This window comes from Triturus cristatus, chromosome 4_2 (assembly GCF_964204655.1).
Source record: "Triturus cristatus chromosome 4_2, aTriCri1.1, whole genome shotgun sequence".
NCBI lineage: Eukaryota > Metazoa > Chordata > Amphibia > Caudata > Salamandridae > Triturus > Triturus cristatus.
In genome coordinates, this window is record NC_140586.1 from 660,412,964 (window position 1) to 660,439,542 (window position 26,579).

At 48.1% G+C, this 26,579-nt stretch overlaps 1 protein-coding gene across 3 annotated transcripts in view; it reads left to right on the forward strand.

Moving 5' to 3' along the window:
• KANK4 (KN motif and ankyrin repeat domains 4) overlaps positions 1-26,579 on the forward strand; it is a 692,064-nt gene that overhangs the window by 579,653 nt on the left and 85,832 nt on the right. For all 3 annotated transcript variants that reach the window (XR_014960662.1, XM_085602436.1, XM_085602437.1), the window contains one exon: positions 7,880-8,101. Coding sequence is in view for 2 of the 3 variants with exons in the window: in XM_085602436.1 (XP_085458562.1) it covers positions 7,880-8,101 (222 nt within the window). In the remaining variant the exon portion in view is untranslated. The remainder of the gene's footprint in view (positions 1-7,879; positions 8,102-26,579) is intronic.

Here is a 26,579-nt window from a genome sequence, read left to right on the forward strand (position 1 = left end):
ATATTTCTATAGATTTTTACATCTTTTTTGCGGGCATGGGGCTGTCTGTAGTGACAGGTGCAGGGTCAAGGCTGTCTCTACGCTGGGCCACGGGTCAGATCCCCCTTCTGGCCTGGTAAAAACGGAATTTTACACATTCTACTGCATTCCCTGGCCTGACACTCCAGCTTATTGAAATTCTTTCGGAGCACTGACAGTCTTTAAAAACTCACATTACTATACTGTAGTGACCGTAGGCGACCCTGAGTTGGTGTTGAATGCTCTCTGTTTGGCGGGAGGGAGGAGTAGAATGGTTACACTGCTCTCTCCTGGGATGGGTGGGGTCAGGGTATGTAGTTCTTCTGCGGCTGGGGCAGTGGATGGCTCCACTGCTCTCTCCTGGGAGGGGCATGTGGGATGGCGTCTACTGAGCTCTCATGGGGGGCTTGGGTGGAGTGAGAAGGCTTTCACTGCAGGGCTGGTACTGCCCCAACTACAGAACTCAAGTTAGTCTAGTGATCAGGTGCATTGGACTCACCTGTAGTATCCTGAAGGTCCTGCCAGGGGAATCGTGGTCAAACCCAGTTTGGTGGACCGGTCTGCAGACATTGCTGAGGTCACGGACGGGGTAGATAGGGGACAGGGGGACAGGGGACAAGGGTCCTGCACAAGCTGTGATTTTATGAGTGAGATGTCACAAGCAGAGTAGGTAGAACTGATGTAAGTTTTTGGTTTCCTTCTGCTTTTCCTTCAGCGGCGTAGCTAGGTGGGGGGCGTCCGCCCCAGGCGGCAATATTTTGGGGACAGGGGCTGTCTAGCCCTGGACCGTGTCATGTATGTGCATGTAACTTGCATGATCGAGGTAACTATTAGCGGCGATACTACGTGTGTCTCTGACCTCTTTCAGGTGCTCGCCATCCTTTTTCTCCAGCACCCCCCGAGGGGGGCGGCAATCTGAAGGATAGCCCCGGGCGCCACAAGCTCTAGCTACGCCACTGCCTCTGCGTCATTGGGCCACCCACCTATATGCAGGACGGCCCTTTGGTCTTTGAAATTAACTATGACGCAGTCGCCCTTTATGGATTTAGTAGAGTTACCCACCCACGGGACCCTTCTTACCATAAGAACGGGTCTCACTATACCTTCCGGGAGCGGCCTATACGTACATAACCAATTTATCACCTTGTTCTTAAGAGAGATAGTGGATTCTTTAAAGGTGGAGTTCAATCCTGGAACCCCCACCAACACAACAGTGTATGGTACTGCTTCTGGGGGGAGATGTATTGGTCCAGGGTTTGTTCTCTCATTGGCACCCTTCGTCGGTAATTTCGCATCATTAATTGGATTGGTAGAAGCAGATTTGCTCTCCCCAGTTTGAACTACCCTCGTAGGGGGGGGAGATGTATGGTTAAGCTGATTAACATGTTTATTTGCAACATCTGCCATCAGGTCGGTAGTAATACAGATAGGCGAGCTAGATACTGCCTGTTGGACTATGTGTGAGGCACTTTTAGCTTGGTATGTGATTTGGGGGGAGTCCCTTTGAGTAACCCTATCGGAAGCCTTTGCTCTACCTTTGTTGGCTATTTTCAGGCTGTCGGCTAGTTGGACTGTTGATTTTTCTATAACCACTAGCCTGGCCTCCATCTTTATTAGTCTTTCTTCCAACGGGCTTAAGAGATTTCTTAAGAGGGCACCTATGTCCGCAAGGGTGACATCCTCCTCGATATATTCAGGTAGGGTTAAATTGGATTGGTTACTTGTCTTCTTTGCTGAGTTCAAAGGCATGAGCTCAGCTCTGCCTGATTGCGGTTTTTCCCTGGTGGTTGAGCGGGAACTTTTTGGTGGCATGTTTGTGGGTGGAACTATGGTGTTTTGCTTTCTTTTGCCCTTACGCCCTCCACGTTTCTTTGGAATCGCTCCCTCACTAATTCCACTTCGCTTATTTGGTTTCGAGCCTGAGGGATTAGTAATGTCAGGATCTAATGTAGGATTTATAGTGGTTGTAGGATGGGGTTGGGCTCCGGGAAGAGTTAGCATACTAAAATCTACAGAATCACTAGGGTCCTTACTACTTGCCTGGGAAGTACAATTCAATATATTCAATGACTCAGAAAAATCATTAATGTCATCCACCAATATGTCCGGCGTGGTGAATTCTGAGCTTACCACAAGTGACTTACCTGGGCCAAAGGGCCCATAGACGATCTCCGCACCCAGTCCAGCTCTTGGGATATTCGCCTTTCAAGGAGCGTGATGTCCTCAATTAACAATGACCCTGCTTTCACAAAATAATTGTCCAATGTTCCCTTTGATAAGGTCGTGGAAGCCATGGCACTTTTGCTCCTTGTCTCTCTTGTCGACATCTCTTCGTAAAGGGTCCTTTAATTATCCCTCTTGTTCCAGGAAAGGTCTAAAGGGTATGGCCCTGGCCCGGCCTCTTCCGTCCTCTAACGGCCTCAAACGGCCCGCTCTTTGCCCGGTCTTCGCTCCGGGCGCGTTCCGCTGGCGCGTAGGGGCGGGGCTCATAAACTGGTCGGGCGTAAAGAAAGGGGGAGGGGCCGGGAAGAGGACACAGGTGTGCTGGATCAGCGCAACAGCGAGCACCCTGGTCCTCGCAGTCCCGGGATGGTAGAGAACAGCCTCCCCAGATGCAGCGTCCTTTTAAAATCAGCGGTCCCAGGCAGGGAGAATGACCAGCTTCCAAGTGTCCTGCGGTCAAATGCGGCGAGCGGCACCCGCAAAGCGGGGGCCGCGAGAGGTAAAATGCTTGATGGGGGAGGGGCCGGGAAGAGGACACAGGTGTGCTGGGTCAGCGCAACAGCGAGCACCCTGGTCCTCGCAGTCCCGGGATGGTAGAGAACAGCCTCCCCAGATGCAGCGTCCTTTGAAAATCAGCGGTCCCAGGCAGGGAGAATGACCAGCTTCCAAGTGTCCTGCGGTCAAATGCGGCGAGCGGCACCCCTGTGTACTTTCTCATTCATGGGTCACTTGCCTCCTTCGCACATGCATGGTTCCCACCTCTCCCCACATTCTGCTATTGTGTGGCTGAAGTGCCATGCCATTGATGGCTCGTGTACATGGCTTGCGCAGGTCACCACAGTAAGTTGTGCTGTCGTGTCTGGTAGGTTAGCATGTTGTTTGGCATGTCGTGTGTTAGTTTGTAACATGTGCATTCCCAGAGTTGCGAGTTGCATGATTGTGGAGTTGAGGTGTGTGGTGTGTCCATTTGCTACTTACCAACGAGCAATGCATTCCCATAGGTGGCAGCCTCAAAGCGCTGGTTGGTGATGGACTGTTGGAAGATGAAGGAATCATGCACACTGCCTGGGTAGTTGGCGACGACATATGTGAAGAGTCCCCGGTGGTCCACTATTGCCTGCACATTGAAGGAATGCGTGTGCTTCCTGTCGTGGTAATTCTGCACGGTGGCATCAGGGCGCACGAGGAGTACATGTGTGCAGTTGATTGCCCCCAACGCGTGCGGGAAGGCAGCAATGGCGTAGAAGCCTTGCTTGGTTTCCAGCTGTTCCTGTGCAGTGTGTGGGAAGTGAAGATACTGGGGTACCAAGCTGATGATGGCATCCAAGACAGGTGTGAGGAACTTTGATGGGGCTGGCTGTGAGACTCCTACGACTCTGGCAGTTGTTGGTTGGAAGATCCCAGAGGCCAACATGTGCAGCACAGCCAGCAGCTTTGTCTGCGGAGGGATGTTGGTTCTACGCTGTGTTGGTACCGTCAGCCTGTCGGCAATGATGGTCAGGATGCGTAGGATGGTTGTCCTTTTAAGCCTGTAGTGGGCAATGACATCCTCTGGTGTTTAGTCTGTGAGGCTGGGGCGTTTTCTGAAGGTCCGCTGTCTTTGTCTGCGCTGCCTCTGTGGTGGTCCGGGGGGTCCTGGGTGTGGTGGCGGTGGGTGTTGTGGCCCTCTTGGGGCTCCGAGGTGCATGATCCGTGGCTCCATGGCATCTGTCGTTCTGCAGGTGTGGCTCTGGGCTGGGCTCCCTTTCATGGTGCAGGTTGTCGTCCGACTTAACACCAGGTAAGAGCAGGTGTTAAATCCCTGCTGCTAACGCTCCTTATCGCATGTTTTGTAAACTTATCGCCGATCTGGCTGGTCATTGACAATGTTGCAAAGTGGTGTTGTCGCGGCTTTTTGCACGGGAACGCCTGCTCTGCATCTCATTAGCTTTAGTTGCCGATGTCATCTATGGCGATATTTTTTGCGGCTGCTATCACTGGAAAACTGGTGATATCGGCTGTTAGCACCAGCTTGAGAATGGTGCAATGAATGTATCGCCACTTTGGCAGATAGGTCCTTGAGAATATGCCCCATATTCTTTTTTTAATAGATTGCTATCATATGGTTGTAGAAAAAATTGTGGAGTTCCAGAAAAGGGTCCGTTCTTACAATGTCTGTGTATGAAGATGGACAAATGACAGCACCAGAAACTGACATCTAGGAATTGATGAAGCATTGCAGACACCTTGGGCCAATTGCTGCATCTAATCAGTCGGTAGTTTGTAAAATAATAAAGTGTCAGAACCCTTGTCAGGAAGCTGCTGTCAGCAAGGGCAATTACAGTATCAACACAGCTACCAACCATCACACTCTTACAAGTGTGACAATTCTGACTACTCCAGGCCTCCAAAACTATAAGAATGGCTTTGGTGGTAGGCATTAGTCATTTTTAATGTATATTGAATTAATAAACAACTGTTGTTGTGTTTGTCTCTAAATTAGACAAACAATGCCACCGTGTGGTGGACTGTCATAAGTGCCGGTGTTGCCAATTAAAAGCTAGTGCCGAGCACAGGAAACCGCCGGCTCATATTAAGCACTGGTTCTAATGTGCAGAAGGCTTCTCCATTCACGAGCTCAAAGTATGGATGGCAGTGACAACTCACAAGGGATGATCAGTCTCATCCAGATCTTTTCCTGAGCTCCTTTAACACCGTCTTTAATTTTTTCCTTAACCTGATTGATGCTGAACTGTTTTCACCAATCAGGAAAATGTCACTATAATAAAGACAATCTCCCTTCCCTAAGCATGTAGCAGGTCCTAAGTCATTTGAGGGCTCTGGCAGATTTCTTTTGCAGTGCAGTCTTCTAAACCGGCCAACAGAGAGAAAATGGTTGGGCTCTTGTTCCCCACTACGACCGCGAGTCTAGTGAGCGAATCTTGAACCCAGTCTCTATAGTGCAGGCAGCCTCGCCCAGCCTCTCAAGGGGCCTCCAAGAAGATATGGATGTTCCTCGTAACCCCAATGAGGACCTCTGGGTGAGGTGGAGCTCCAGCTTACACTAAGAAGCTGCACCAGGCATCTGCTCCACACTGCAAGAACTTGCTGAGGAGTGCCCTACATGAGGCAGCAGGGAGCGGTCAGCAAGCGACTGTCCAGCTGCATTTGGAGCACTGTGGACTGGCAGGGCACACAATATGACCTGTCCAGTGCTGAACTTGTAAAAACAAAAAAATAGGTGCACTGGCACAAAGTTATTCTTAGGACACCACCAACAGCACTAATGAATACCGGGATTGCTGAATACCAAGACTACCTGGTCTTGATTCCATCTTATGTATTGTCCTGTCTTTTTATTGCCCTCATGCTGGCTCTTTTATGTCCCTGCTTTTGACTTTTGTCATCGTTTTTAGGTCTCAACTGAGACAGTGCATGTGCCTTCCCTTGAGAGACATTTTGTTGGCATGGAGCCCGCCCATTGCTTACCATTCGTTGGGTTCAATGTGACTCTTATTGTCTGCCTCCTAATTGGCCAGTGTGTGCAGGTTCACTTCTTCTTCTTTCATTTCTCCCTTCTATGGAGCACGATCCAAGCACTGATTGCTTCATTTGATTAGTGTCCTTCCGCTGATAACTTTGTGATTGAGGTACTGTTTTTTCTTCCCCTGTCATGTTGTTGTTGCTTGTCTGCCTCCCTGTGTCTGTGTTGCATGTTCTTCCATGCTCCTGTTGTTTGTTTTGCTTCTTCCCTCCCACGCTCTTATTGTCTGTGTTGCTTTTTATCCCCCACCCTTCCATTGTCCGTTTGGCTTCTTCTCTTCCACCCTCGCATTGTGCGTTTTGCTTCTTCTCTCCCACGCTCTTATTGTCTGTGTTGCGTTTTATCTCCCACCCTTCCGTTGTCCATTAGGCTTCCTCTCTTCCACCCTTCTGTTGTTCGTTTGGCTTCTTCTCTTCCACCCTCGCATTGTGCGTTTTGCTTCTTCCCTCCCACGCTCTCATTGTCTGTGTTGCTTTTTATCTCCCACCCTTCCGTTGTCCGTTTGGCTTCTTCTCTTCCACCCTTCCGTTGTCCGTTTGGATTCTTCTCTTCCACTCTCGCATTGTGCGTTTTTGCTTCTTCCCTTCCACGCTCTTATTGTCTGTGTTGCTTTTTATCTCCCACCCTTCGTTGTCCGTTAGGCTTCGTCTCTTCCACCCTTCCGTTGTCCGTTTGGCTTCTTCTCTTCCACCCATGCATTGTGCGTTTTGCTTCTTCCCTCCCACGCTCTTATTGTCTGTGTTGCTTTTTATCTCCCACCCTTCCGTTGTCCGTTTGGCTTCTTCTCTTCCACCCTCGCATTGTGCGTTTTTGCTTCTTCCCTTCCACGCTCTTATTGTCTGTGTTGCTTTTTATCTCCCACCCTTCGTTGTCCGTTAGGCTTCATCTCTTCCACCCTTCCGTTGTCCGTTTGGCTTCTTCTCTTCCACCCTTGCATTGTGCGTTTTGCTTCTTCCCTCCCACGCTCTTATTGTCTGGTTTGCTTTTTATCTCCCACCCTTCCGTTGTCCGTTAGGCTTCGTCTCTTCCACCCTTCCGTTGTCCGTTTGGCTTCTTCTCTTCCACCCTTGCATTGTGCGTTTTGCTTCTTCCGTCCCACGCTCTTATTGTCTGTGTTGCTTTTTATCTCCCACCCTTCCGTTGTCTGTTTGGCTTCTTCTCTTCCACCCTTCCGTTGTCCGTTAGGCTTCTTCTCTTCCACCCTTGCATAGTCCGTTTTGCTTCTTCCTTCGCCCCTACCTGTGTTGCCCCCTCACCCGCCATAAGAAAAAAACATTTCTATGACGTTTAAAAAAAATACATTTCGTGCTAATAGCTCACAAATAGGCGCGACCAGTTAGTCTTTGCCAATGCTTGTTAATATTTTCTCTTCCTCCTCTTTTCTCACTTTCCTGCCTTTCACTCTCTTGCTCAGGGTCATAGTCTGATGATGATAAATCAGTCCCAGCCCCAGAAATAAGTTCTGTGCTTAAAACCTGCAACCACCAGCACATATTAAACATGGGTGAAAGAGAATTGAATATAACAGCATAGCAGTATCGATGAAACCCCTTACAACACAACAACCACCCCTTAGGATTTTTTTTAGAGAATGCCATGTTTTAGTAACTAGTGGAAGTATCTGAAATAAAGCCCTACTATAAAACCTTTCATTGTTTTAAAAGAGAACCAATCAAGTTCGACCTTTCCTGCTGCTTGTAGAATCCTCCGGAATTGGACACATGGTGGTTGCAGAACCAGAATGCTCTCTCTTTTTGCAGTGATTATAAAATGAGAAATGGATAAAATACATCTTCTCTACTTTGTAAAGATGGTAGATATGACTACGCTTGAAGCACAACCAGTTATTTTTATTAACAAAGCAGAAAGAAGAATGGGAATCTGCTGCTCTGTGTTTTTGTTGAAACAAGGTCTAATCCAAGGACTTCTTTGTTAAAATCTTCATCACACACATAAAACGCATTTGTGACGGATCTCTTGGAATTGTAGTACATGGCGAGAAGAGCAAACCACTTGTGTATTAACCATCAGCCCCTAGCATCGTGTGCCTTGAGGAAATGCTGTGCTCATAAAAAGATGGCATTATTCATAATCTGCATATTGTGCTCTCCGCAGGTATGAGACCACATCAAGCGAGGAGGGCAGCTCGTCCGAAGGATGCCCCGACAGTGACGCGGAAGTAACATGGGACCCTTCCGAAGAAACACACGTGGAAGCTGCAAGTGACAGTGTGCGAGCTGCACCGGAAATGACAAAATGCATAAAGGCCACGGACCAAACCCAAGACAAGCTGCAAGATTCAACAACAGAGAATACCACAGAGTGTCACCCAGAGAGGTAAATAGAAGTACATTGGATGCACCATGTTGGAAACAGGCAATGGCAGGTATGAGAGGTCCACGAGGCTGGAGTGAGGTCATAACTCCTCCACAATATGCTCTTTCTCACTTCACTAGTCGACCAAGTGACAACTAGAGGTATATCTGCAAGCTTCCAGAAAAGGCAAGATATTTTCCACATATAAGTGAACTAAAATATAGGTAGAAGGAGAAACAGCAGACGTTGATGAAAGTGTGATGCATATTTTCAGGGTAGGCAGGAAAAATAACAGGCTTCTTGTAAGCACAATATTTGGAATGTATTGTACATCTAGGTGAACAAGTATACAAATAAAGACCATATATACACAACACATAATGAAACAATAACTATTTCTTTGTGTCTAGCATAGGTGTTAGTTACTGCCTCGCTTCATTATACTAATGTTATCATCCTCAGATGCATGCATTTTACATTAGTGGTAGGTGTTTGTAGTGCGTGCATAACCAACTGAGTTTACGGGGATTGTAATGTTTGAACTGCATCTGGTGCATGGAGTCTCACAACAAGCGCTTGACACCTCTTAGGTCTTTAGTGTGGGTCAAACCTGTGACCTGTACATTACAGTCTACTGTGCGCAACAACCGCCTGCGTTACTTCACTAGTAATGGAAGTGGACACCTGCTAGATGAACGCCGGTTTCTGCAAAGGGTTCCTTGGCTCAGTGATCTATATTACCAGCTGATGCTCTTGGTCTGGCCTATGAACAATCGCTATAACTCAGTGTGTGGTTGCTCAGCCAATGGAAATCCGTGAATGGATGAAACGTCACAGGGTTTTGGCTGATTCAACTTTCCATCTTTCTGAGGTTTATAAAATGAGTATCACTGCGTTGGCTGGCAATGGCACCTTTTAGAGTTGCACTGCACAGAAACACTGTGGTAAACAAACAACATTAAAAACAATGCAAGCATGTGTGTCAGCACCCTGTTATGTATGCAATGACTAGCAAAATGGTGCAGGGAAGATCTATCTGCACCACTTCTTCATGTGATCAGTGTTTAACGTCTGGATTTCACGCTAAATACAAGTGGTGAATGTACCAACAGCCCATATAGGCAGTGCAGCTTCACCTCTGCCTGAACATAGCCTTAGTTATGGTCCATTGAAATAAACAGGATGGTAGACATCAATGACACCTTGTGTGTGATGCAGGGGGCTGGTAGGCTTACTGAACCACTTGGCCACCCTCCCGCCTCCTAATGCTCCCCCTATCCGTTTTGTGCCAGCTGGAAGGATCTGAATGGTGAGTGACTGAGCCTAGAGGGCAGAGGAAATGTGCCATATATTCATAAAAATGAGTGCAACTTGCTGGTGAGAACAGCTTTGAGTAATCCAACAAGCAGCATACACTAATGTCTAAAGTGATCCGCATTTGGGTGGCCAAAACTGCAATTTACTGTCATTGTGTGGAAAGGATGATCTAGAGCAGGGTTCTCCAAAGTCGGTCCTGAAGGGGAAGACCCATGCCAGATTTTTAAGATGACTACATGTATCTAAATGGTATATGCTAAAAATCTGGCATGGATTCTGCCCTCCAGGACCGACTTTGGAGAACCCTGCTCTAGAGCAGTGGTTCTTAACCTTTCGACCCCATTGAATCACAACTGCAAGCCAGGGCTCGAGTGTCGCAGAAAAATGCCCTGATGCACGAAGGAGGAAGATGATTTAGGGGAGACTACTCCACCCAAAAAGGGATTTATTACCCATGAAGACACTGAAACAGGAGGCTATACTTCCTGCTATTTAAAAGTCACACAAGTGTGGAAAGCACAGCCCTGATGAAGTCTATAGAGGATGAAACACGTTGACTAGGCTGATTGAAAAATTTTATGTATTGAAAAATCAATAAAAGTTGGATACTGGATGCATTCTTAAGACTCTTGGTATAAGAAGTTTATATGTAATTTGAACTTTTTCAAAGATGTGCACTCAATGTGTTAGATAGCTGAATTGGTTAAGCCACGTTTCTTTTAATGGTTCCTTAGTTATTTATACCTCAAAGTCTATATCCACCCCTTTAGGCCTGGACCACAAATAAACATTGTTTTGAGACCGTTAAGGATCCGCTTCCCCCCCTCTCTATAGCACACTTCAGGCGGTGAACTTTGCCCCCCGCTTGCTCCATTTTGAAGAAAAACATTTTGGGCTGAATTCACAAAGAATTTTGCAGGTTTAAGGTCAACTTCTAGCTGAAAGTGGCTTGATTAACCAGTGCAATCAATTCACAAAAAAAGTTCCATTTGAAAATAGATCTATTCAGGCATAATATTTCCCTAGCATGGTTTAAGACGATGTAATATTATACTAGTAGGTTTCCCTATAGTTGTAAAAATTGGACGTTTAAGGGCTTGGATATCCTGAAAAGTTTGGGAACACGACAAGTTTGTGGATATGGACAAATTTGCTCACAACTAATTCAGGATCTGTACACGGTCCGAGATTTACTCTTGTCAAGGGCATAAGTAAATTGCTTTTCCGGATGAGAAGGAGAAAGGAACACTAGCAAAAGCAGTGGGTGTGGATGCGAATGAGTTTCTCCTTTTGGAAAATATATACACCTTTGATATTAAATAACACTCAGACCCATTTCTACAGGTGCAGTCGTACATTATGTTGAATTACTTGCATTGGTTCTGCACAAGCAAATTGCTTCTCCTCCATGGTGAAGGGAATTTACAAAAACATTTCAGGAGTACGATCAGGAACCTGCAACTGTCTTAGGTTTCCTGGAGGTTTCTTGGGAAGTTTTCTAATTACTGATTTTCATAAATCGGCACCCATCCAGATTTACAAATACTTTTGAAATTTAGGCCCATTGTAGATGTATTGCTTTCTGTATTTTTTTTTGCCGGGAGCCACACAATGTAAAATGGCACACCATATGTATTTGCGCTGGGCGCGCTTCAGCTAGGTACATCTGGTACAGTCTGAGACAGTGCACCACAACACATAAAAAAGTATGCTGTCCCTAATGTAACCTGGTATATTCGCTGGGGACAATACAGCATTGAAAATCAGATCAGTGCTGTGCAACTGCTGGTTTGTCTTTCACAGCAGAGGGACAGGAATCACTTTGAGGAGGGGACAATTATCTTCCCTGGAGGCAGGTGCAGTGTGTGGGGGGTACCTAGTGGTCCCTGAGACCATGTGCCCCACTTCCACAGGGTGAACTGTGTTGCACAATTGGTCCTTCTTCGGGCTGCCTTGTGGCCCTTACGTCTAATTCTACTATTGGCACAGAAGGATGGGGCTACGTCCCATGTAAGTTTGCAAATGTGATTGGGCAGGTGGAAATGTGTGCCGCTGGGATTCGTATTACAGAGCGCTATGCACGTGTTTGCCGTCCCTTCTGTAATACCAGAGTGCCCTTGGGGTGCCAAAAACGGGTGCAAACACAAGTTGCGCTCCAGTGGAATTTTCTATAGGAAGGCCCCTTACGTTAAGTAAGATGGTGGGTGGGTCCCTGGAGAATGAAGTGTTAACGCATGCTTCACTGGGTCACACAGTCGATGCCATGCTCAAACATGAGTTTTACTCGTCGCCATAAGCTCTTGATTTGTAAAAATGTACTCCTTTCAGCAGCACTTTGGTGTCCATGCGGCACTTGCTCTTTTGAGTCATTACATTTGTTTTAGCCACCATTAGCCCGGCGCACCAGACAGTCACCTCGAGCCACAATGCACTGGCTGGCTCTATGCACAGTGGTGTGTAATTACTCAGTCAATTAATTTACAAGGAGACATTCAAGGTGAGATTTAAATGAGCACTGGAGGCGGCAGAGGAACACGCGCTGTCTCTGTATGAGCCGAGCCTCTCTGTCGGCTCCTTCTGTTCCTCAAAGGCGGCGTGAGGAGCCAATGCACAAATAATCAGCGGGGCTGCAGAGAACACTTCTCATCCGGGAAACATTTACTGTGTCTTCGAGAAGAGGATGAACTCATACTTGACGCCTATAGGTGCCAGTTTTAAATTAGTAGACATGTTCAAATGCTGATGGACCTCACCTACGCTTCATGTACAGGGCCGGACTGGGGAACCATAAGCAGTCCTGGCAAAAATGCTTAAACCAGCCTCTCTCTCTCCCTTCGTCTCTCTTTCCATCCATCCTTTCTTTCTCCTTCTCTCCTTTTTCTCTCTCTTCTCCATCTCTGATTGCTTTCTCTCTACCTTCCCCGTCCCTCCCTCCCACTCTTTCTCTCTCTCTTGAAGTCTTCCTCTGCCTGCTGCAATCGACCTCCCTGAGCTGGAGAAAGTGACAGCGGCACCAGGAGCGACCCTGGACTTTCATAACCACTCTCTAAGGGCTATTACCCATCAGGGAAATGCCTGGTGGATTAAAAGGCCTGTCCAGCCCTGTTCATGCACTGAGGTTAAACCCAGTCTCTCCATAAAAGCTGTTTACATTCTAAACCCATTCGACATTCAGGAATACGTTGGCTGCATTTGTTGTGCATACTCGCAGGGCCGGCTTTAGAGCTGTTGGCGCCTAGTGTGACAATCATTTTTGGCGCTCCCCCATGACCTCCTCAGATTCCCTCACGACCACTGGGCAAAAGTGCCCCCCATCTCTCCATAGCCCCTCTCTCACATACATTTCATTTGTTTTAAAGGGCTGGTAAAGGCTGGCTTTACAAATAAGAAGGTACATTTAACCAAACAACCCCTTTTCAACAACATTAGGAATAGATAATGAAAGACTGGGGGGAAAAAATAGAAAGTCCTAACCTTTTTTATGCAGTTTGCATGCAGCTCTTTGATGTCAGTTCATAACAGTCACTGTTCCATATTAGGGTTGTATCTTATCAGTGGCGTAACACAGGCTACCGCATCCACCGCGGTGCGGGGGCCCCCTCAGCACAGTACTCTGCCTGGAGAGCTCCTTAATGAGTCTGGAGTGGCCCTTTCCACGTACCTTTCAGGCCCCCCCCTTAAGTTTTGTTACGCCAGAGTATCGTATTAAATGTGGTAACAAAAGCAGTAATTCCCTCAGCGATCCACATAAACTACAGATTTGTGATCTGCACAGTACGCATTCTTTGCAGCAGGCATATTAACTCCCTGCGCTACTACATGGCGAGTCAAATCCAGCACTAGACAAAACTCTGAGCTCTTTCTACAGCAGGAACATTAATCGCAAGTGTTATCGTGACGTAAGTTATTGCTAAATACAGCGCCCCTTACCTGAGGTCAGTGCTCGATCCCCAGGTGAGCACCACTCACGCTGCCCTAAAACTGGCCCTGCTTGAACTGCAAATGCTTTACCATGCTAGTCAGCCAACAAGGCTGACGCGAGCTTCTAGAGCTCTGTCAATAAACCCTTGATTATCCTGCTTAAACCCCGTAATCCCCCGCCAACCTAGCACAACCAGGACACAAATGTGCACCTGAACTGCTGTAGCCCATAATCAAGATCCTATAAAGGCGTAAAAGACGCGGTAAGCATTATTGACGGACACCTTAGGACCTGGCAGCGGCGTAACCACAGGCGGAGAGGTGCCGGAATCCGCAAACACAGGCCAGAAGCCACGGGCTCGCAACAGCAAAGCCGTCCAAAGAAGGAATGTTCCATACGTGGATGATCGCTACGGGGGTAACACAGCCCCCCCACCCACGACCTGATAAAGTTGCCGCCAAAGTGGAACAGTGGACACCCGCGGCCCGGGCGTGCCCAGCGAGCCTGTGCCACTGAGGAAGCTGTGGCCCTACACCCCTGACCTCAAAACAAGCAGCAGCACTCGGTAAGAAGAAGATAGCGCTGAGAGAAAGAGCGCCTGTCCTGCAACAAAACAGAGCACCGCATTCGGTATACGGTGAGTGGCATCCCCTGCCCCTCCCTCCCCTCCGCTGTCTCTCCCAGAGGTGTGTGATCGGCTGGGCCGGTGTGTAGAAATCGGGGGAGGCCACGCGCACAAGCGGACCGCAGAAACACTACTGCGAGGCACTGGATCGATGCAGGCCCACCCCACACAGGGCTTGGGGGCTGGATCAGGCCCAAACCGTGGTCGCATGGGAGCAGAGCAAGCGGCTCCTCCTACCTGCCCAGTGGCGAGCGTAACTCACCGAACCACCAGGAAGAGGCCTGAGGCGCCCAGGTATACGCAGGCAAGCCCGCAATAGTACAGCGGGGAAGCTGGGAGACAGCGCAGGCCCACCCCGCTCCAGGCATGGGGTTCGGATCGGGCCCAGGTCGCGGTAACAAGGGGTAGAGGCAGCGGCCAAGGAGAAGCGGGCACGCGCAGAGGGCGCAACGGGTTCTGCAGGCCCCTGATCAACACAAAGCACACAACCTGTCCCATCTGTACAGCGAATCAGGCTCAGGCCGCGGCAGCAGAAGGCGGAGGAAATACTCAGAGGGATAACGAGCGAGGGCAGTAGACACTGCCAACCCCGCAGGCCCCACCATACCACTATCACTCTAGGCCCTGACAGCCATTGAGGCAGTGGGTCAATTCAAGCCCAAGCTGCACCCACATGACGGAGGGCGCAATCTTCAATGTGCTGAGGCGCTGACCCGGAGGCTTTAAGCATTCCTTCACCCCCCTCTGCCCTCGTCCCCTCACACATACGGGCGACAAAACCCTGCAGCACAAGGACAAGCCTTGCCGGAGTCAGTGAAGAGTGGGGGACGAAACTGCAGGCACCACGGGAGCGAGCAGGCAATGCAACCACCTGACAGCTTGAAAAGTGACGCGTCTGTCTGCCTGGAAGACAGCGCCTCAGTAGTCATCAAGTCCAAAAGCTCAGTCAGGCCTAGGCTAAGGCCGCGAGGCACAGCAGTCGGAACCCCGCATATTGCAACAACACACATCGGGCGCAGCTTCCCCCGGGGCGAGCCTGGGCGCGGTGCGACCCTCCTCTGCGTGGCACCCAAATTGATTGCCCACTGGAAGGGAAGGAAGAAAGGCCCTCCAAGGCACTCCGCTGACCCCACATCCCCGCAGGTGGACGCGCACACACCACAAACACATGGTGAAGATCAGCAAAGACCACAAACCCGCAGTAGAGTGTGTTGCTACTGCGGAAAACATAATATCGCTGTAACTCCTGTTGGAACTACGCACCCTGAGACACGAAACCTGCAGCTGAGGAAAATTAAGAGGTGTCCGTACCCACCCAAGCTGTTATTCACCCGCTGCTGAGACCACGCATCAGTCCTGCAGACCAGGGCGACTACATTCGAGACATCACGCCCCAAGTAATCAGTGTTGCAGCCACGATTTAATAATGAATGCCAACAGCAAAACAACTAGCAATGGGCTGCATACGCACAAACATGCAACAGCCCAATACACGTAATGGCAACTCGGAGCCGGTAGCCGCGGAAGGTGGAAGCACAACAGAGGCATCACATGTGGCGCTCGCCACCAAGTTGGATTCAGTGCTGGCGGCGGTGGTGAAGATCGGATCTGCCCTAGACCAAACCCGCTCCTCGTTGGAGTCAAAGATCGACAAAGTCACCCAGGATTTGACACTGTTGCGAGCGGATCATCACAAGCTAAAAGAAAAAGTGCGCATACAAGAGCAATCACTCGCGGAGCTGTATCCCATTACGCAAAGTCACACAGCAGCCCTGCAAGACCTCATAGACCGTGTACATGAGCTGCAAGACAAAGTGGAGGATGCAGAAGGGCGCTCACGCTGAAACGACATCCGCTTAGTAGGCCTCCCGGAGGGAGAAGAAGGACGTAACCCTTAAGAGTACGCCGAGCGGTGGATCAGAGAACTGCTACCTACTGGCGTATTATCGCCCCAATTCATGGTTGAGAGTGCACCGGGAGATCACCCGCACACATTTCTATTTAAAGTCCTCAACTACAGAGACAGGGATATGATCCTGCGAGAACCCGCAAGCTGACGAACATAAAAATAGGCAACAGTAAAGTTATGGTATTTCCTGACTACACTGCGCAAGTACAGCAGCGCAAGGGCGCATATGCTACAGTGAAACGACAACTGCGTGATCTTGATCTCAACTACTCACTACTATTCCCAGCCAGACTATGAGTGGTCGCAAAAGGCAGGGTACGCTTCTTCGATTCACCCTCCGAAGTCTGGGACTGGCTGGAAGAATTTGGATTATGGACAGGACCCAGGCCACACATGGAGGAAGCGCCGAGGAAATCTAACCGAAGACGACGTCAACGAGGCGGACGCAACAGGCCCGAATAGACGCTACAGCGGCTTCCACTGCCCCCAACTTAGAACAGAGAAGAATGGAGAGGCAGGAGGCAATACACTTGGCTGAAACACTTGGAACCGCGGCGCAATATCCTGATCGACACCCAGGCCCTACCAGATCCTCAGATACCAGTGCTTCCACACCCTCCAGGATTGACGACCCTGAAGAATACCAACTACCAGATGTCACACCGCAGACGGGGGATGGCATCATATGACTCTTTGTGAACTGCTGTACTATCTAGAAATCAGCAAACGAAAGTACCTGCCAGCCTAGCAAATTATCATGCTGCAATTAATATATTGCCCACACATCAGCCTAAAAAACAGCGCCGCCCCATGCACAGCCGCAAACAACGATTGCCAGTTTCCGGGATTGAGGACACAGACAACACATACGCACTCCTGGTGCAACCGATTGGCTGAGAGATAAGCAACCAGATCACAACACAGAGGGACAAAACAACCCCATTTAGTCACACAACACACACACCCATACCGTACATCATACTGACACAGTTATTGCTATAAGTTGGGCACCCTAGTTTAGACGAGCATCCTATTGGAACTCACCCTTGATACTCGGCCCATGCACGGGGTGTCCTCATCTGGGTGAGAGCTGATATCCCATTCATAAGTGAAAACATATTGATTGATCCTGAAGGCAGATACACACTAGTTAGTGGGCAACTCAATGGCCAACTGATGCTGATCGGTTCCATCTATGCCCTGAATGTAAGTCGGCCTTCCTTTTTAGATAACCTAACTAGGGTGTTAGCTAAATGGAATGTAATTCCTTGGCTCCTTGGAGGGGACTTTAATTCCGTTCTTAACACAGACTTAGACAGGTCGTTTCCACCCCTAACCAAATCCGCAGCAGCATCCAATGCGCAGGCCCTCGCAGACTGGCTCACTCACTGGACACTGCTCAATGTATGGCGTGCCCTCAACCCTGACACCCGGGTCTACTCATATTACTCTGTGGTACATGGATTGCATGTACGCCTAGATCGAATAGTAGGATCCCCTGTGCTACTTCCCCTAGTTTAGCAGATAGAATATCTAGGCCGGAAACACTCTGATCATAACCCCCAGGCGCTGCGACTCACCTGGGGACCTGCGCGCCCCCCAGCCCCACAAGGAGACTTCAAACTGCAGCACTAGAAGATTCAGCATTCCACTCATCACTAGGAACAGCGCTCCTCGAATATTTTGAGGTCTACGAAGGCACAGTAGGAGACACACAAGTGGAGTCAGAAGCTTTTAAGGTCGCAACAAGGGGACATTGCTTGGGGCGACATGGAACATACGTAGACAACTGCCCGCTGCCCTCAGTAACATAGAAACACAGCTTCTGCGATACGAAGCAGATGGGGAGGGGTGGAGGAGAAACACGCATCGCCTAGAAATGCTGTGCACAAAGCATGCTGAGCTGATAGAACGCCTACGCTGTGACAACTGCACTGCACATACAGCCCGCACTCATGCTTTCGCTGATCAGGCGGTCAACTCCTGGCCTGGCTAATTAGTCAGTAACATGCCCCAAGCCGATAGACGCACTGTGCACTAAAACAGAGCTCCTGCTACACACTCATCCACACAGCTATGACACAGCACTACACTCGGCTGTATCAATCCCAAGGCTGATGCGATACGCATGCCCTAACAGCCTTTCTAGACCGCATACAACTACTCGAGGCGACACGGATACATAATAAGATGCTGAACGAGCCGGTCTCACTAGAGGAGATTAAATAGGCAATATCGTCCCTGGCCACTGGAAAGACTCCAGGACCGGACAGGCTCCCGGCAGAGTACTACAAAGCATACCATGTATCGCTAGCGCAGCGGTTACATGCCCTCTATGCAGCTACTGCAGAAGCAGGACAACTCACTCCTGGGGAGAGGATGTGGTCCCTCGGCTAGACTGCCGACTTTGGTGCTGGAAACTAGGGTTCGAGCCTCGGGGTCGCATCCACATCCTGTGATTCTGGGCAAATCACTTAATCTCCCCGTGCCTGAATGTGTAATGTAAATAAGGTGCTCATGTAAAGCGCTCCAATACCTTCGGGTCGAGTTTGCGCTATATAAATATGCAACAAAAAACCCCCAAAAACCTCCTTCCCTGCGCAAAGCGCACTTGATATCCCTGCTCAGGCCCAATAGGGATACCACGGACATGAGCTCCTATAGGCCTCTCGCCCTACTCAACATTGACTATAAATTATTAGCAAAAGTCCTTGCAGACAGACTTGCACAAGTGGTCCAAACTCTGGTCCATGCAGACCAAAACGGATTTGTGCCATCTCGTAACACCTCACTCAAACTACGCAGCTTCTTTCGGGTTGCAACCTATTCCACAAGCACATGGGCAAGGGTGGGCTGCCTCATACTAGATCTTGAGAAGGCCTTCGACTCCCTAGAATGGGACTATATCTTCGCAACCCTTGAAAAATACAAACTAGGCCCCGCTTTCCTAAAGTTGACCCGTCTGCTCTACACGAACCCGGTTGTAAGAGTGAAATTGGGCCCATACCTATCGGACATAGTCCCAGTACGACGAGGGACATGGCAGGGCTGCCCACTGTCCTCCCTCCTCTTCGTGCTCGCGATGGAGCCGCTTGCGGAGTCGATAAGGGCACAATTAAATGATGGCATTCCACTAGGCGATGGCATGCACAAGGTGTCATTATATGGAGACGACCTGCTGATCTATCTAAAGGACATAAATGACGTGCCGGTGCAACTAGCCCAAATCCTTCGGGAATTTGCGCCCATATCGGGGCTGAAGGTGAATGTAGGCAAATTTAAATGATATGCCTTCAACTAAGGAAACCACGACCCGGGCCTTGTACTTAATGGGGAGAGAGTGCAGTGGAGTGCAGACACATTCCGGTACTTAGACATACGAATATATTGTCAACCGCCGGATCTATTCAATGGCAACCTAGGCAGGGGGCTAACAGCCATCAGGTGTCAGATGAAAATCTGGAGCGCACTCCCACTTGCTGTAACACGAAGAATAGCACTCGTGAAAATAGTGGCACTGATGAGATTCCTTTATTACTTTGCTAACTTGCCCATATATATATATACCCACCCCCTTCTTCACCACTCTAGAGAAGATGGCTAGAGACTTCACATTGGGTTTCAGTCGACACAGGGTGGTGGCGAAGAAATTATATTTGCCCACGGACCAAGGAGGACTAGCAGCACCATGTTTCCAACACTACTACCTGGCAGCCCAACTCCAATTGGTTGCCAGATGGATGGCAGACCGCCAACATGACGACACAGTGACTGCGTGCCTACCATACACGCTACCCCAGCACCTCAGGCTCTTCCACCCTGGCGCAAAGGCATGACCCCCAGAATCCCTGATGCTGAATGTGGCATACAGATGCTACCAAAGGAGCCTCCACATAACCCGACGCATAACGCCCTATGCCACCACACTCCCTTTAGAAGGCACCCCTAGAGGTCAGTCAGCGCTCACAGCCGTCGAGTTACAACACTGGCACGAAGCAGGCATAGAATCCTTGGGAGACCTATATCGCGACGGCTCGCTTGTCCCCTGCGCAACACTGATAGAAGATGAAGGGCTCCCCACAGGTCAATTCCTCCTGCATCGTTCACTGATAGATAGACGGTGAAATGGGGCGATCTTACTACTGAGTCACAAACACATCTCACCATACAATGCCTGCACATTATGGGACTGGGCAGACACCTTACGCAGTGGTTTGCTGCCTCACTAAGGGAGCACGCAGCGATTAGTCTAGACCCCCTCCGGCACAAGTGGGAACATGATCTGGGCCGGCAATTCTCAGACACTGAATGGGTGCAGGTGCTGGCCAGTCCAGTGAAGATTCCCAGAAACATGAGATTCAGGTAAATACAGTACTACATCACTCAGAGAGCAAATTTCACGCCTGCCAGAATCAACAGATATTTCAACCGTACTGACTCTGCCTGTCCCAGATGCGCCACCTTTGATGCCGATCTCATACATATGCTCTGGAGCTGCGCCAGCCTCATCGCATATTGGAGGGAGGTAGCGGATGCACTCCGTAACTGCACCGAGCGAGACATATTTTTGATTGGCCGACATACCTGCTACACAAAATTCCGCAGAACACGTAACACTAAGGTAACCTCCAGATTCCTAGACCTAGGCATAGTGGCAGCCAAAAGGTTAAGCACCAGAAAATGGAAGGCAACTGACCCCCGCGCATAAAAGCACGGAGGCATTCCACACTTGCATAGGGCAGAGCAGAAAGTATAGTGATCCGATGTGAAGAAACCATGGGCCTAAGGAAAATACCGATATCCGCACACTGGGACGCAATCCTGACAGTACTACAGCAGAGCGCAAACCCGCCAGATTCGACCCCTCAGGCGACCAACCCAGCGGTGTGATACTGCGCATGTGACCCATACTTCCATACTAGCTAAAGGCACTCAGCCTGTGACCAATTAACACGCAGCCACATTCCAGCATGCGCTCTCACCATGGGCCAAGTAGCAGGGCAGCAGGCAAGGGTAGAATTGGCAATACACACACACAGACAGATAAATGAGATTTTCCAACTCAGCTCCTAGTTTAATGTTCTCTCCCCCCAGTTATAAATTGCACTACTCAGCGTGGTCTCCTAAAAAGAACCAGACTTCACTTGTTACTCGTCATACGATAGAACAAAGGTAGTCCAGATGCATCTGATGTATACTGCGTGTCTTCTAATGCGCAACTCCTGGGCGCCACCACACAGTAGTACCCACTGTATAAGCAATTGTGACGTTGTAACTGCTAAAAAGTGTATATGATGTAGCAAGATTGATACTACTGGACATTGATGTCTGATGTGCCAATTGCTGTTGTTATAAATGGAAAAACAATAAAAAAATATATATTTTTCTAAATGAAGCAAGTAAGGAAAATCCATTACAATGAAACACCCCATCATTGTTTGGTGCCAGTGCCCTGATTTTGACATGTTGTAGCACTCTCAAGTAGCTACGAAAAATGTGGATGACTCAGCCTGCGTGTGTATGTTAGCTAAAGAGAAGGCTTATCCGTGGGAAAATTAGGTATGAGTAAGGTCGGTGCAGAAAGCACAAATCACCCAGTTTAGTTAGTGATACGTTTTTCTAGGTTATTCAAGAAAAGGGCAATAGTGGTGATGAAGTTAAATGAACTGAGAGTAAAAAGATTTTTGTATCTGCTAATTTTATCTGGGTAAGTTTACAAATATCTAGGGTTATATTTACAAGCCCCTATCACCAAAGGAATGTCACTTTTAGTGACGTTCCTGTGGCAATATGTGTGTTGCCTTATTTACAAGACAGCATTAAGCCACTTAACGTTGTTTAACCCTTTCACCGCGGCGGGAATTCCGCCGCGGTGCTGGGAGGTGCGGGGGGGCAGCGCGGTGGCGCTGTGCTCATGACGGAGCCGCTCCGTCATGAGGCACGGTTGAGCTGTGCTCATGACGGAACGGTTCCGTCATGACTCCGCCCATTTGCGTTGTCCCCCCGTACAGGCGGGGAAACAGCGCCGCGTAGGCGGAGCGGCCGCCAACGGCCGTAACATGACGGAACCGTTCCGTCATGAGCACACGGCAACCGTGGCTCATGACGGAGCGGCTTTATTTCAGCTAGTTTTTGCTGTTTCAATGTGTGCTGCACATTCGAAACAGCAACCGGCCATTGATTGTTTATGTGCAGGTGGGTGACCCTTTCTGCACACAAACAATCTTCCCCTCAACGCACGCACCCTTGCACTATGGCTGCTAAATTTCACACCAGCGCAGGGGGAAATGCAGGGCTGCACCATATAGTTGTAAATATGGTGCAGTCCTGCGTTTCAGAAGTGGCAGGCCGTGGCGTTAAGCCAAGGAGGCTAACGCCACGCTCCGCCACTTCATTATAAATATGCCCCCTAATTGCTTGTAGACATGTATGTATGATTTACATTGTTGATATTTATGTACTTTCCATAATAAGGGAATTGTACAGACATAATCCTGTTGACATGCACATGTTTACTCTGCATAAACATAAATTTCTGGCATCCTTCGCAAACCCCCTATCTCTATACTAGTGTCTTTTTCCAGTCATTGTCAAACCCTGAATACAAAGGACAGAGCATACGTAGGCAAGCTGTCACTGCGAAGTCTAATCAAGACTTTTTTCCTGCAAGCTCTAAAGAAGCTGAGCCATGAAACCCTGAGTGAGTGTCTCAGACAGAGGCAGCAGCCTCACGAATGCTCGGTTCTCCCGGGGCTCGTCATTGTGATGCAGGCAGCTCGCCTGACAGGGCGAGGGGCTGCCTGCTGACTATTAAAGCGGTTCCTCTAAAAAAAAAATATTAAAATGGCACACAGGTTACACAGACATCTTTTTTTCTGTTGTCAGCTAACTCTGGGTTGAGGTCTGTACTGGGGGTGTGGCATAGCAGTACTGAAGTTCTCATTCCTGATTTTGGGGCTGTACTGGGTGGGGGACATACCTCTCATGGCAGCAGGGTTCAGCTTTTGGCTTCTGAATTGCGCAGCTCGGAAAGGGGCACAATAAAATAATATCACATTTGTTCCCTCATTTGAATCTTCAAAACTCAGAATATTGTATTTTGTCCCTGCATACATTAGCAAGGATTTACCTGGTGACATTTGTGTGGGGTATTTGTTTACCAGCTGAATTCCCAATTCAGGTGATTTTGAGTCCAGGTTGCCCGCCGAGTGAGAATGAGGACATATGCCTGGCTGTAGTTACTTTATGGGTTATGGCCAGGCATGCTGCTCCAGGTTGCTTCAGCACATTACATCAGATACATGCAGCTCCTTCTTCGAGAAACTGGCCAAATAATTCTAAAGGTTTATTAGGAATCACTATGACACCAAAGAGGGCCTGAGGGGATTTAAAGACCAGCAGGGGGCGACTCCCCTTTTCCAAAACCACAAAAAGGCCCCAGGGTCTAGAAGATGTGGAGGAGTGCTAAGTGTTAGAAAGAGCTATCGTAAAACCTGTAGATGAGCAGGGTGTGGTGAGGAGTGAAAATAAGGAAAGTGTATGTGAAGTAAAACTAACTCCAAGGTACGCTGTTAACTTTATTGGGACGTCCTTGGCTCAAGATTAAAATCAAACTACAACAAGAAGGTATTCAACGTATCATAGAACCATGAGGGTCGACCACTGGTTCTGTATACCATTACATTTATTGATGATTAAGTTTTCTACATGAGCCATACTACATATTTATTCACATTTTTTATATTGGTCCTGAAGAAAGCCGCCACACCTCTACGGAGGGTATAAGACTGAAACTTGTCGACCCTCATGGTTCTATGACAGGTTCATGCTTTTCATCTTTTCACTCCTCACCACACCCTGCTCATCTACAGGATTTTGGATACCTCTTTCTATCACTGAAAACATCCCTGAGCTCCTCCCTCTCAGAGAGGGGGTTGTAGCCCGCATTATGACCAGGTTCATAATGCGAGAAGGTTACCCTATGATGAAGCATGCCACCTTCGGATGGGTGAGGGAAACCGTCTTTTAAAAGGAACACCCCCTTATCCAAGTCGCAGGCCTTGGGGTTCTCCTTACAGCCCTCCACTAGAGACACCCTTCACCAGATATGCCACCTTTGCCGGAATATGGAGGAATAAAATTGGCAACTTTGGTTCGAGGTACAGTTTCCTTGAATTACAACCATCTCCTGTCACAGACTCGCCGTGACCTTCAACGCTGGCGACCATTTGGCCTCTCATGGCTAGGCCGTGTGGCAGCGCTTAAATGAACGTGCTTCCGAAACTACTATATCTTTTCCAAACGCTACCAGCAGAGCCTGCCCTGGTATGCCGGGGTCTCTCCAGCATGAGTGTCTTTCTTTCGTCTGGGCGGACAAAAAGCCCAGGATGAATAGAGGCCTAAGTTATAGACCCCAGGGAAGGGTGGTCTCGGGATTCCTAACATCGAACGATACTATCGGGCTACCCAGCTGTGGGTTCTATTGGGTTCTATTGGAGTAGTTCAAAAAAGAGTCTAAGAAACATTGGCTCCTTATGGTGAGAGCCCTGGGAGGCCAGCCCCTATGGAGAATTCCATTATTCGCAAAATCTCAAAATCCAACGCCCAGCTCTATGGGTCACCGGTTGCTAGGGCGACCCTGAAGACTTGGGATGCGACCGCCGTTCGATGCGGCCTCACCATGTTTCCGTCTCCACTCATACCTATAACTAACAACCGTGAGTTTACCCCCTGTCTGGATCCGGTGGCCTTCAGGCACTGGACTAAGGAAGGGCACAGATCTATTGGCCACTTCTTTGATATTGAGGGCCCCCTGAGTATTGAAGACTTCCGCTTTGATTTTCAGCTCACAGAGTCAGAACGATATCATTTTCAGCAGATACGTCACTGGGTTATGCAGCCATCCCTACGTGAGGGGGCACAAAGGCCGCTCACCCCATACGAGAAGTGGTTGCACATTTAAAAGTCCAGTAAGCGCCTTATCACGGAACTCTACCATCTTTTGAGACCTCTGGAGCGGATCACTGACGAAATATCGAGAAGAAGAATATCGACTTGCCAAAATATCGAAGGAAAAATATAGAATGCTAAAATATTGAAGCCCTATCTCCAAACAGGTAAGTACAAAAATATAGAATCCTAAATATCGTTGTAAAAAATATGGTTAGTCACAATATCGAATTTTTTTAAATGTCTTAAAATGAATGTAAAATGAATGAAATAAAACATATAATTAACTGAAACATACTTAAAAATACTCAAATTACTTTAAAATTAATAAATAATTAATGTAAGTAAAAAAATAATAATAATACATATATATTAACGTAATATTTATTTAAAAAATGCTATATTTTTTGCGTAGGATAGCGGGCGGGTAAAATTTACTATTACCACTCCAGTAAGTGCAATAGTAGGGAAAACGTTGGATAGCGGGAGGGTAAAAATTACTATTCCCACTCCAGAGAGTGCAACAGTAGGGAAAGCGTTGGATAGCGGGAGGGTAACAATTAGTATTCCCACTCCAGACAGTGTAATAATAGGGAAAGCATTGGATAGCGTAGGGGTAAAAATTTATATTCACACTCCAGAGAGTGCAACAGTAGGGAAAGCGTTGGATAGCGGGAGGGTAAAATTCACTGTTCCCACTCCAGTGAGTTCAACAGTAGGGAAAGCATTGGATAGCGTAGGGGTAAAAATTACTATTCCCACTCCAAAGAGTGCAACAGTAGGGAAAGCGTTGGATAGCGTAGGGGTAAAAATTACTATTCCCACTCCAGAGAGTGCAACAGTAGGGAAAGCGTTGGATAGCGTAGGGGTAAAAATTACTATTCCCACTCCAAAGAGTGCAACAGTAGGGAAAGCATTGGATAGCGTAGGGGTAAAAATTACTATTCCCACTCCAGTGAGTGCAACTGTAGGTTAAGCGTTGGATAGCGTAGGGGTAAAAATTACTATTCCCACTCCAGAGAGTGCAACAGTAGGGAAAGCGTTGGATAGCGGGAGGGTAAAAATTACTATTCCCACTCCAAAGAGTGCAACAGTAGGGAAAGCGTTGGATAGCGTAGGGGTAAAAATTACTATTCCCACTCCAAAGAGTGCAACAGTAGGGAAAGCGTTGGATAGCGTAGGGGTAAAAATGACTATTCCCACTCCAGAGAGTGCAACAGTAGGGAAAGCGTTGGATAGCGGGAGGGTAAAATTTACTATTCCCACTCCAGTGAGTGCAACTCTAGGATAAGCGTTGGATACCGTAGGGGTAAAAATTATTGTTCCCACTCCAGTGAGTGCAATAGTAGGGAAAATAATAATTTAATATTTTATTAAAAATAAATAAATTGTTAATAACAAATAAAAATATTAAAATTAATTACCAATCACACAATATTTAATAATTACTTTATTATAAATACATACCAATGTTTTTTTTATTTATTAATAACCTATTAATAATTAATTAACAACCAATTAATTTTCAATACCAAAAATTAATAAATAAAATTAATACCAATTAATAATTAATTAAGAATAAATTGGTAGGAGGAGCCTGGCGCTTGATCAAGATGGCCGCGTGAGCCTTGAGCTCCCGCGACCCTCGCGCCCTCCTGCAATTATCCTGTCCTAAATCCTGTTTTTCATGCACGGAATCCTGCAGATGAGTCACAGCTGGGGCGATTGACGTTGTCCGGGCTAAGATCGCCCACCGGGAACCGAAGTTGTGCATGGC